This window comes from Hylobates moloch, unplaced genomic scaffold (genome assembly GCF_009828535.3).
Source record: "Hylobates moloch isolate HMO894 unplaced genomic scaffold, HMol_V3 SCAFFOLD_4, whole genome shotgun sequence".
Taxonomy (NCBI): domain Eukaryota; kingdom Metazoa; phylum Chordata; class Mammalia; order Primates; family Hylobatidae; genus Hylobates; species Hylobates moloch.
In genome coordinates this window covers 69,520,541-69,533,262 of record NW_026652279.1, presented here as the reverse complement: position 1 = coordinate 69,533,262, position 12,722 = coordinate 69,520,541, and the positions used below count along the sequence as shown (strand labels likewise).

The following is a 12,722-nucleotide window of genomic DNA, read 5'->3' as shown; positions in this document are numbered from 1 at the left end:
ACTTCCATTAGCATGGCAACTACCAACTAATTTTGAAATATGACTATGCTGTTAGTTGATGGTTTTACTGTAGTTATGATTGGCTTCCTCTTCAGATAAAACTCTGCTAATTAAAAGTAGCATGTACATTTATTACTTTTTACTTATTAAACAAGGAATAATTATTCATATTTTAAATATTCTTTTTTTCAAGTCCCAAAAAGGATATCCTTAAATAGCTCAATAAATACATAATGCTACTTATTTTAAAAAAATCAAATAATGTAACTTATAGGCATTCATACGTTTTTATAATTTTGAGACTGAGAGTCATCTTAAAAATTATTAATCCAATTCCCTTATTTTACATATCTGAAAATTAAGCCGCAACAGAGTTGAGGTTTATAGAAGCAGAATGAGGGCCTAAGTCTTACTCTTAACCCAGCATTCTAATTCTTTCTATGCCATATTCCCTAATCTATTATAAAGATATGCTCATATGTTTACAGTAATGTATATGGCAAAAGAACAGGTTTAAATGTTTTATTTATACTGCTATCTTGAGAGCTTTATTGTCTAAGCTTTTAAAACCTTCTAAAGACTGTTTTATTAGGGATGGGGAGGGATGAAGAAACTTTAGTTTGGTGATCTGAGTGGTAGTCGATAAAGGCCTAGACTAGAATGGTAATTGTAGAAATGGCAAGGAAGAAGCAAATCAGGAGATGGTGAAGAAAATTGACATGATAATCAATAGAAGACAAACATGAGTTTTATATTCAGCCCCAAACACAAATATAAAAACAAATAATACCTAAGACCAGGGTCTCCAGACTTCTGATACACCATACAGTTTTTAAAATACATTTGAGCACTTATCCCCTTTATGCGTATATTACTTATGCACATGTACTCATACTATATACGTTATAAAACAAAAGTACATTTAAAAAGGATAAAACTAAAATAATGTTTTAAATTTAACAGTATAAAGTCAGTGACATTAATGTGATTATAGCGTATTTTTGAAAAATTTTCAAAATTACTGTATCACAGTGATATAGTAATTCAGAGTCTGATTTTAGGTTCAGTTTACTTCGATGCTTGATCATAAGTTAAAAGGATACTTTTGATAGAAAATTTTCTTGTCTGAGCATTAGGACAAGTACCTAATGCATGTGGGTGCTTAAAACCTAGGTGATGGGTTGATAGGTGCAGAAAACCACCATGGTACGTGTATACCTATGCAACAAACCTGTATATTCAGCACATGTATCCCCGAACTTAAAGTAAAATAAATAATAAATCCAAACAAAAATGAGCAAAGTAAAAAAAAAGAAAATTTTCTTTTCTGAATCATGATGCCCGGTTTAAAATGCCTTCCGTGAATTATGCAAAATTTGACTACCAAATTTGTATTCCTAAAGTCAATCCATGTTTTCTTTAATACTAACCACTTTTAACAATGAATTAAAAACTCATTAAAATGTTCCAGTTGAAAATTTTTTCAACAGAAAATTCTTAAGTTTTTAAATGGCATAATAGAAGCATTATAGGTGACATACTGATTTTTGGCAACAGCAATCATGTAATAAATGCAAATACTTCCAAGTGTTCATTTTATTTTTATTTTTATTTTTTGAGACGGAGTCTCGCTCTGTCGCCCAGGTGGAGTGCAGTGGCGCAATCTCGGCTCACTGCAAGCTCCGCCTCCCGGGTTCACGCCATTCTCCTGCCTCAGCCTCTCCGAGTAGCTGGGACTACAGGCGCCCGCCACCACGCCTGGCTAATTTTTTTGTATTTTTAGTAGAGACGGGGTTTCACCGTGGTCTCGATCTCCTGACCTCGTGATCCGCCCGCCTCGGCCTCCCAAAGTGCTGGGATTACAAGCGTGAGCCACTGCGCCCGGCCTCAAACGTTCATTTTAAATCATTTTCTTTGTAAAAACTTTCTATTGACAAACAGTAACTTCTTTCATTGTTATAACTGTCCCCTTTATTTTATATGGGCAAGCTCAGAATGATTAATTTTTGAAAATACCAGGTAAATATTCCTCAGGAATCTGTCATAAAAAAAGAATGGCAAATTAAACATGATTGCCTTTTTGTAAAGGAAAAATACATAACATCCTTAAATTTTATAACTTTATGAAGTGCTTTGCTATGAGATAACCAATGAACATGTAATAAGATTTATGATTATTCTCATCTCATTTCAAAGTATTATAAAGACTACTGTATTTCAAAGATTATGTTTTTATAATATTAACCATATTGAAGACCTTTTACATTTTTGTCTTAATTTGCTGCAGTAACTTGCTTATGAGTGAGTTGGATAGGTGGTGTTCTGTAGCTTTATTCTAGAATCTTCATTTCATTCAGACTCCATAGTGCTTCCATTTACACAGATTTCCATAAAACCCTATTTTGATTAAAAAGTTACTTATTATTGAGAATGTACCTTCTCTGGCACACCTTTCCTTTCCTGTCTCTGTTTGAAAAAACTTTTAACCACCTAAGAAGATGTCAACACTTAAGATAGTAATGCAAGGTCTTCTTCTTACATAATAATGTAGCACAAATGTTCAGTATGGCAGGAGAAGAAATTAGGTTTATTATGGATTAAGGTAGCTAGCAGAAGCTTCTTGGGGAAAGTGGGATTGTGTAAAGATAGGATTTAGATACATTTATGGAAGTTGTAGGAGAATGACATGAGAAATGGCATAGACAAGAAAAGACAAGGTGAATTTTGGGACATGTGGAAGAGACCAGACTGAAGAAAAGGATTCATGATGTGCAATAGGTGAATGAGTAGGCAGGTAAGTCCAGAAGTCCTTAAATTTGAGATTTCATCTTATGACAAACTGCTGACGGATCCAGACCAATTATGTAGAATGGCCAGAACACTGATCCATAGCTTCACAGACACATGTTGTAGGTGCCTTCTCTAAAATGCAACCAGTTCAGGGAAAAGAAATCTTCCTTTTGGAGTAAAACATTAAGAAATGGATTCTGAAAGAAGTGAGGGAGTTGTATTTTCTCTCTACCTTTGGCCAAGACACAAAGTTGAATGGAAGTAATTAAGGGGATTATATTTAGCACAGTGTAATGGGGGCATCCATAATAGTAGACTGATGACTTAATAAAGGATTAAGTTAATATAGAGGCACAATTTATTATTTAATATTCTAGAAAAATACAATATGTATGGCTGGGTATGGTGGCTCACGCCTGTAATCCCAGCACTTTGGGAAACCGAGGTGGGCAGATCACCTGAGGTGAGGAGTTCGATACCGGCCTGGCCAACATGGTGAAACCCTGTCTCTACTAATAATACAAAAATTAGCTAGGCGTGGTGGGCGGCACCTGTAATCTCAGCTACTCTGGAGGGTGAGGCAGGAGAAACACTTGAACCTGGGAGGCCGAGGTTGCAGTGAGCCAAGGTCGCACCATTGCACTCCAGCCTGGGCGACAGAGTGAGACTCTGAGTCTCAAAAAAAAAAAAAAAAAAAAAAGAAAAGAAAAATACAATGTGTATATATACCCTAGGAGAGAATAAGTTGTGAATTCTACAGTAATTTAAGTGCTTCCTTATTCACTTTGGAGGTGTTAAATTGAATATCATCCAAAAAAGCCACTATTCTATTTAAGGAACGAGGAGCCAAAAAATACTTGTAAGCTTATTGTTCTTTCTTCCTTTGTCTTTTTAAGTAGACCAAAATGAAATCTTTATTTCATCTGTTTCCTATCCTCAGCTGTTTTCCATAAGACTGGTCTCCAAAATATGGTATTTTTGACCCACAAAGTGTACATACACAAAAACACCATTTATAATTAATTCTTATCTTAGAAAAATGAATGGAAGCTAGTTTACTAATTTTTAACAAAGATCGGCAAGAGTCAAGTATATAATTCATAATGTAATCATTTATGGGAGTATACACTAAATGTGGGAGGTATAATTTTAAAAGTGTCCCAAAGTTGCCTGTGGGTGGGAGTTGTTAAATATTCAAATTATCAGGGCTTTCCCCTAGAAATTCTGATTCAGTAGGTCTAAATTAGGTCCTAGGAATCTGTTTTTTAAAAAGAGCTCCAAGTGTTTCTTATTTTCAGCCAACTTTAGGAAGCTGGAAATACATCTTGACTTAGTCCTAAGTCCAGTTCTAAGTCCCATAGTACTGACTGATGCCTCACCTATCCTTAGACAACTAGAAAGATGGATTCTCCCAGGACTGAGCAGCAGAGCTAAGCTCACCAATGACTCAGGGACTAGTGTCCAACTTACCTTATTTCTCGTGCTTTGATTGGACCAAAAGCTAGCTTACAGTAGTTGAATTTTCGGGGCAGTAATCTGTATGTCTAGAGTAATTTGGGAGCTTGCTACCTTGCTTACCTTGGGAGGTTTCAGTTGATCATTGTTTTTACCCATGAAGCTGTTGCCAAGAATCATTACAGTGTTCCATGTATGTTAAATTCATGGCTGATCAATACCTTTATATTTACCCCATATTTAATGAATGCTTTAACATGCTGACATGTGGAAATGCAGAAATTTCATGCCAAGGAAATTAGATGCCCTAAAATAAAATATTTATTCAAACTGTTAAAATACTAGAAGAAATAATAGTTAATGGCTTTTGAGCGCTTACTAGGTACCAGGCACTGTTCCAGGCACTTTCCAGTACTGTATATTATTACTTCATCCTCACAACAATCCTATGAAGTAGGTGTTTTAGTATCCATTTTACAGAGGAATTGACTGATAGAGCAGAGAGGTTAAGTAACTTGCCCATTGTTTGTAGGATTTTTGTTTGCTTGATTGCTTAATTTGGGACCAACCTTAAATAACTTTTAGAAGATATTTATTTTCATAATGTTTGACTATTTATAAGTGATGTTTTGACTGGACTGAATGATTCTTTATTTTAAAACTTGATTTCTTCTACTACTTTCTTCTCTCATAAAACAAGTAAAACCTCTTTTGTATATTTTAACCAGGAATGCAATGTGGCATATATAAATCAGTTTATAATCTCAGCAAATTATGAAAAAATATGACAGTTTAATAAAAGCAAAGTGTTTGAATATGTAGCCTTGATTCATCTAATAAGTAACATTTCTGAAGATACGTTTTTTAAATTCTGAAGCTTTGCTTTATAACTGCTACTAAGTTTTTAATATCTGAGAGATTTTGTGAGCACAGAATTAAATTCTGGCAATTGCTTGTGTTTTGATTGATGTACAATACTCAGTTTTTTTTTTTTTTTTAACATTGCCAGTTTCTACATCTAGTTTTTTTCTTAACGCTTTAAGCTCTATTTATGCATTTTTGAAAATAATACTTTTACTAGATATTCAGTTAATCTTTTTAAATTGTCAAATTCGATTCTCTGAACCATTTTAAAAAACAATACCTTGGCGGGACACGGTGGCTCACGCCTGTAATCCCAGCACTTTGGGAGGCCGAGGCAGGCGGATCATGAGGTCAAGAGATTGAGACTATGCTGGCTAACACGGTGAAACCCTGTCTCTACTAAAAATACAAAAAATTAGCTGGGCATAGTGACACGGTGCCTGTAGTCCCAGCTACTCGGGAGGCTGAGGCAGGAGAATCGCTTGAACCCGGGAGGCAGAGATTGCAGTGCGCCAAGATCGCGCCACTGCACTCCAGCCTGGGCATCAAAGTGAGACTCCATCTCAAAAAAAAAAAAAAAAAAAAAAAAATCTAACAAAGGATGTAATAAATCAAAAAGCATATTCAAACTAAACAGATCTTATAAATCTAAATCTAATAAAAGAGATTTATAAATTCAGTAAACTAAGATTCATTGCTTACAAACTTGTTACAAATTTCATGTTATAATGACAAGTCCAAGCAGATTCTCTGAAAAACATTTCAAATATCTTTTTTTAAAAACCCAGAAAATGTATGGACAAATTCACAACTATTGCCCAACTTAACAATACATCTTTATCTTAAATCTAAAGCAAAGTAGAGGTTGGATTTACTTATTTATAGATTTATTTCTTTAACCTGTCATTTTTTTAATCCCAAAACTGCAAATCTAATTATCCAACAAAGGGAAACAGAATCTCCATCTTCCAGCCTTCTACCACGACTTAGATATATGTTTGGGATCAGGACAGGAGACTTTTGTCTACCTGCCAGCCAGAGAGAGACTTTACATTTAGCAGGCACCCCATGCCCCCTGCCCTACCACACTCTCTTTTTCTTGTCAGGCTCTTGCCTGCCATTGTTAAGAGGAACTTTATGAACCTTTATATAAATTTAACTGAACATTTAAATTTCAGTTTTTTGCAACCTGGTTCTTTTCCTAGAAATGATGTGTCCTTTAGGTTACACGTCATCCCTGTTTGGGATTTTCTAAGTCCAATATACAGATACTGCTGTATAACCTTTGGCATTAAAGCCTATTTGTGTTCATGGGGTTTCGACACCCTACTTAGGTTACAGTAGTAACCCTTTCTCTTTTATAGTTTAATAGCTGCCTCACTGGCCATCAGTCATTTTATTGACAATGATGATCAAGTTTAGTTTTTAACCCCTTTAAATTCACAGAGCCAAAATGATTTTTCTCTCCTAGGAATGCCAGAATCACCTCCGCAGATATGGAAATGTGAATCTGGAACTGGTGACTCGAATCATTAGAGATGGTGGCCCATGGGAAGATCCAGTGTTGCAAGCTGTCCTTAAAGCTCAGCCAGCATCTCAGGAGATAGGTACTTCAGGAGATTCAAAATCAAACCAACATTTGTGAGAAGCAAATACACTTTCCTTTACTAACTAGAGCAGTAATAGTGATTTTTCTTCATTTTATAATACCGAATAATGGGAGTGATGTATTTTCACATGAAAAGTGTTTGTTTTTCTAACCTGGCCCAAAGTGACTTCTGACACCCGGATCGGTACATTTATTTCTCATAATGGAAAATCTCAGTGGTAACACATCTACTAGATGTTATTTGCAGAGAGTATATTTTTGTCACTTCAGTTATATTTTTAAAATTTATTTAAGTAGGAACTTTTTGTTTTTTTTTTTAAAGAAACAAAAAGTCTGCTTTTCATGAAAGCACATGGAATCTCCCTTCCCTTACACAGGAAACTTAATGAGGGCTGGAACTCTGAATTTTTGTCACTACTACTGCATATCCTATAGCTAGCCCAGTGCTTGGTACAGAGTAGATGCTTAATATAAGTATTTGTTGATTGAATGAATGACCACATGATGAATGTGTGAGTGAGTAAGTGACTAACTGAATGAATAAATTTGAATTCTAGAGCAGTATTTCCCAAACTTCATGCATTAGAAGTTTTGTCTCATACCCTTACTACCTGCATATTTCTTTGATATCACCTCCTGTCCAATCTGATTTAACAGTGGTCCTTTGTAGGCCAGAATTTCCTTTCAAGGCAGGAGGCTTTGTCAACTGCTGTTAATTCTTTTTTAAAATGTTCCCCATATTATTCCTGAACCCCAGAACATTTTGGATCACCAAAACTGTAGAATGTAAGCTCAGTAACAGTGAATAAGCACAAAAGTGTAGAAAACATTTAAAAGTGTGGAGAGAGCCAATGGAATTTAGTTACGAGACAGCCAACGGGAAAAAAACAAGACCTCCCAACCCTGGAACCAGTTAGACCTTGGTTTTGTGAAAAAGACATTTCATACCACAAATTTTATTGAGCAGGTTATTTCTGTTAGTCACAGGTTAAGGGGTTAGGGTGGGTTGTGAATGCAGTTAAGTGGGGGAGGAGCTGTGAAGGGATGGGAGGTGGGACAAGACTAGGTGGATAGGGCTAAGGTATATGTGACAGTGTTATGAAGAACCCAAGGGGTAAAAAGGACACTGGTGTTTGATGTGTGGATCTTGGAAAGGGAGTTAAAAAAAAAAAAAAAAAACTGAAAAGGGAGAGAGTTGGAGCTGAGGAGGAAGAGTTGGATTACTGAACAAGTATGAAGAGTCAAATATAGGGAAGGCAAGGGTGACAGACTGGAGGAAATTATGAGGCGAATGCATGTGCCCAGAGGGGAAGAAGCTAGAAAAGAGCTTCAAGAGAAGTGAGGACAGAGGAGAAGAAAGTTTGAGCTTTTAAGGGATAGATTTAGGCTTCACTCGTAGGATCTAGAATAAACCTGTTCTTGGTTGGTCTGAGGGCTGATGGCCTTTTAGGCTGGGAATTACATTAAAATAATAAATACTCCTTTGATACCTATACTAGCATACCTCAAACTTTGGGAAAAGCTGCTCTAGAGCCTCATTGATATGGATGACTTTTCTCTAGTTGGTGATCATTAGGGGAAAGACCAGAGTGAAGTTATCTTTGCATTAACTATACAAATCAGTGTTTGCATATCATATATTGTAAACAGAATTGCAAGACAAAGTTTTAAGCCAAAATAAAACATTCGTAAGCACTTTAGAAGCTACTGATTAAATATAAGTAATTAAAATACTTCTGGGATTCAAAATCATAAAAATACGGGTTCCAGTTCCTGCTCTGCCACTTAATTATTTGTCTTTGGGCAAGTCATTTGACCTCTCTGAGACTCAGTTTTGCAATCTATAAAGCTAGTATCATAATACCCATCATAAGGTTGTTGTTAGGTCTAAATAAATTTATGTAGCTAACGGTGTTTATATATTTTAAAATTGTGTAAAGTATTAATTAGTAATTATCCTTAGTGATACATAAATGTATATTAATAGGCAGCCCTATTTGGCACTACTTTTGGATTAATTTTATCTTTAAATAAAATATATTTTTCTTGTGATTCAGCTTTTTCATTAATTCAGATTACATCTCTATAATTAATGTGAACTAACATGGTTTTAATGTGACAGATTAGGATTCAGGCTTTTAATCTTAAAGAAAATATTGAGCAGTAAGAAGATAAAGTATGTAATCTTAGACTAAAAAGACATAGACCCATGTTACTTGGAACATATTTTAACATATTGATGAACTGAAAGAAGAAAATTTTTTTCTTTTAAAATTTTGTTTCTGTTATTTACTTTTTAGACTGAGAAGAAATCAACAAATATTTCTTGAGCACTGTTTTGGTGTCACTCTTATTTTCCTTTTTCCAACCATATAACTGAATATTCTTTTCACAAATAAACTCCTACTAAGGAAAATGCTATTTAAGTAGTTAAATCTAATTAGAAACCATATTTTAGTGGTAAAGTTTCAAAGAACAAAGTTTGAGAGAATCTTTTCTTGAGAGTAATAGAGTCTGTTTTCTTTTTAATATAGTGAACAAATATTTAAGTTCTGAAAATCCACTGTTCTTTGAACTACGTGCCAGATACCTAATTGCTTGTGAACGCATACCCGAAGCAATGGCTCTTATTAAATCTTGTATAAATCACCCAGAAATCAGTAAAGACTTATACTTCCATCAAGCACTCTTCACATGTCTGTTTATGTCACCTGTAGAAGATCAGCTATTCCGGGAGGTATTGTTTGAGACTATTTTTGCCTATTACCATTTTAACCCTACCAAAAAAAAAAACCAAAAAAAAATAGTAGCCCATGGTTGTTGTTAAATTCCTTTTACAGTAATGCCAAAGATTTAAGGATTACATTATCTGGATGTGTTTTCTTTTGGCACCATAACTTAAGGTCATGTTGAATTAGTCAAAATCTGATATTAACAAATGATGAAATCAATAAAATATACTCATTAATAAGTATTATTCACATTGCACTTTTGATGTGATGGAGAAGAGGTCAAATAAAAGTCAACAAGCTCACAGCTTGCCAGGAGTAAAAAAAAAAAAAAAAAAACCCGAGAAGCATTATGATCTTGCCTTTAAAATAAAGTACTAGAGGTAAAATGCTCATGTTTATTTTGTTTCTTAAGGTGAAGGAATTAATCTTTTCCTAATATGGATCATATGTACCTATAGGTTGTGGACATTAATGAGATTAAAAGTAGTCATTGTAAAATGTAGGTGCTGTACAGTGAAACTATGAAACCATGAAAATATTTCTGTACAAGTCATCATTGTCTCTGTAGAAGAAAACTAGAAATCTAAGCAATTTCTTTTGAATGTTTAAACATTTATTGCAACTAGCTTCTTAGATATTTTTAATTATATGAACTGATTTCTCTTTTCCTCTTACAGCATTTATTGAAAACTGATTGTAAGAGTGGAATTGATATCATCTGTAATGCCGAAAAAGAAGGCAAAACTATGTTAGCCTTGCAGCTCTGTGAATCCTTTCTTATTCCACAGCTCCAGAATGGGGATATGTACTGTATCTGGTAAGTGTTCGTAAATACAGAAATTGAAATGGTAAGATGGGCAACAGAAAGGAAATTGCAGTTTGAACTTTGTTTTTTACATTGTGTGAAAATGTCAAGCTACTTTTTAAAAAAATCGATTGTGCAAGGAACAATAGTAGATTCTAAGAACTAGAGACTTTAAAAAGAAAATGATAATGTGCCACTAAACTGATAGTGTAAATGTTTAAGGGATGTGCTATAATGAAACAGTGGTTTGAAATTAAATTTTAATTTGGAGTCTGAGTTTTTAAAACATTTAAAAGTTGCTAGTAGAATATAGGAAGCAGCAGGTTTACCTAGCAGTCATGTAATTTAAAATGTAATATGAGTGTTTTTAGGTACCTAAAATAAAAACACTCTTCAGAGGCTATTAAGAATTTCTGTTTCCTCAGCTCCAGTACACCCATATACACACATACACACAACTCTTACCACTTTGCTGTTTCATTAATTCTTAACAGAAAACTAGCTTTTATTTGCTAAACATAATCTGAAATGATCATGGGTTATAAACATTTTTTAAAATTCTCAATTAAATTAAAACAATAGCTTGACGGCATATAGCTGCAAATCATAATACTTCAATATTCTTGGTTATTTTTTGTTTTTGTTTTTTGGAGACAGGGTTTCACTCTGTCTCTCAGTCTAGAATACAGTGGTGCGATCACGGCTCACTGCAGCCTCAACTTCCTGGGCTCAAGTGACTTTCCCGCCTCAGCCTCCTCAATAGCTGGGACTACAGATGTGTGCAACCACGCCCAGCTAATTTTTTTTTTTTTTTTTGGAGAGATGGGGATTCACCATTTTGCCCAAGCTGGTTTCAAACTCCTTGGGCTCAAGTAAATCTGTCCTCCTCAGCCTCCCAAAGGGCTGGGATTACAGGCATGAGCCACTGTGCCTGGCCCTGTTCTCGTTTTATAGATTAAAACCTTCAGACTCAGAGATAAGAGTCAAATAGCTAGTTAGCAGGAGACCTGGATCTGGAAACAGGTAAATTTGTTTTCTAGGGGTTACAGTATACCTTTAGTTAGATTATGCTAATTTTTATTTAAAATTATATCATGTAAATTGGAATTTCAAATAGAGAAAGGGATTAGGAGATAGTGGTAAGACATACACACACCTTTATATACAGTTATGCAGCACTTAGTGATGGGGATATATTCTAAGTAATATGTCAATAGGCAATTTCCTTGCGTGAATATTGTAGAGGTACAAACCTAGATGGTATATCCTACTGCACGTCTAGGCTATATGACATAGCCTATTGCTCCTAGGCTACAAACCTGTACAGCAGTGTTACTGTACTGAATGCTGTAGGCAATTATAACACAATGGTAAGTATTTGTCTATGCAAATATATCTAAATATAGAAAAAGTACAGTAAAAATGATATTATAATCTTATGTGACCACTGTTGTATACGCAGTCTGCTGTTCATTGAAATGTTGTTACACTGCATATAACTATAATTTTTGAAGTATTATCATTTTTTGATATGTGGTTATTTGGAAACTGAAAATAGTCATCACAGTTACAATAGATCTTTTCCTATGGGAATAGGAATGTTCTCTGCCCTGAGCTATATCACACTATTTAAACAGGGTATCTTTAGTTCTTTCATTGTAATATACTCATAAATAACTAGAAACAAGTATACACACACACACACACACACACACACACACACACAAAAAACAGAAAAGCATTTTATTTTCTTATTCTCTTGGTAACCCATTTCTACTCTTTAGGGAAGGACCTAAATATTATAATGCCTGTCTTCCGGCTCCTGGCCACAGAAACCTTCTAAGAATAGAAGCTCAGTGTCTCCAGCTGCCTAACCAAAAAGGAGTCTTTAGCCTTCTTTTTGTCCCTTCCTTCTAAATAGTGTGGGTTCTGATGGCCTCCCCTCTTATTTCTTCTACCTCTTTTCTATATTTCTGAATGTTAAGGTTCCTTCTAAAAGTTAATTTTTACTGTAATTTGATGAGCAGGATTTTTTTTCAGCCTCCAAAGTGTGTGCTGTCCGTTTCATCCTGGCCTAGCGTATGAGTCAGCTTGTCATTTATCTCCCCTCTGTGTGAATAGAACCAGATCCACAGTTTTGCTGTATCCCAAGCCAATGGGGCAAGTTGCTAAGCCCATGTCTCCTTCACAATCATTAATAATAATAATAGCTGCATATATTTGCTGAGTGCTTCCTATATTCTTTGCTTTATATATGCATATGTCATTTAACCCAACAAGCTTATGGAAATAATACTGTGTTCAAGCCATTCAATACTGTGTTCAAGCCATTCAGCTAGTAAGTAGTGAAGCCAGGATTCAAACTTAGGCAGTCTTCCAGCCTCTGCTATATTAAAATTACTTAAAATAAATGGGTCAAGTTTGAAAAAAAAAATCTGTATTGTAAGGGTGACTGACCTCATTATAT

General features: G+C 34.8%; 1 protein-coding gene across 6 annotated transcripts in view; it reads left to right on the top strand.

The window, feature by feature from the left end:
- The window catches only part of ZNF654 (zinc finger protein 654), a 91,457-nt gene that overhangs the window by 66,018 nt on the left and 12,717 nt on the right, over window positions 1–12,722 (top strand). For 3 of the 6 annotated variants that reach the window (XM_058437639.1, XM_032150380.2, XM_032150383.2), the window contains 3 exons: window positions 6,581–6,716; window positions 9,253–9,455; window positions 10,128–10,267. In XM_058437639.1, coding sequence (XP_058293622.1) covers window positions 6,581–6,716; window positions 9,253–9,455; window positions 10,128–10,267 — 479 coding nt within the window. The remainder of the gene's footprint in view (window positions 1–6,580; window positions 6,717–9,252; window positions 9,456–10,127; window positions 10,268–12,722) is intronic. The other 3 variants (XM_058437640.1, XM_032150381.2, XM_058437641.1) reach the window with 2 other exon arrangements.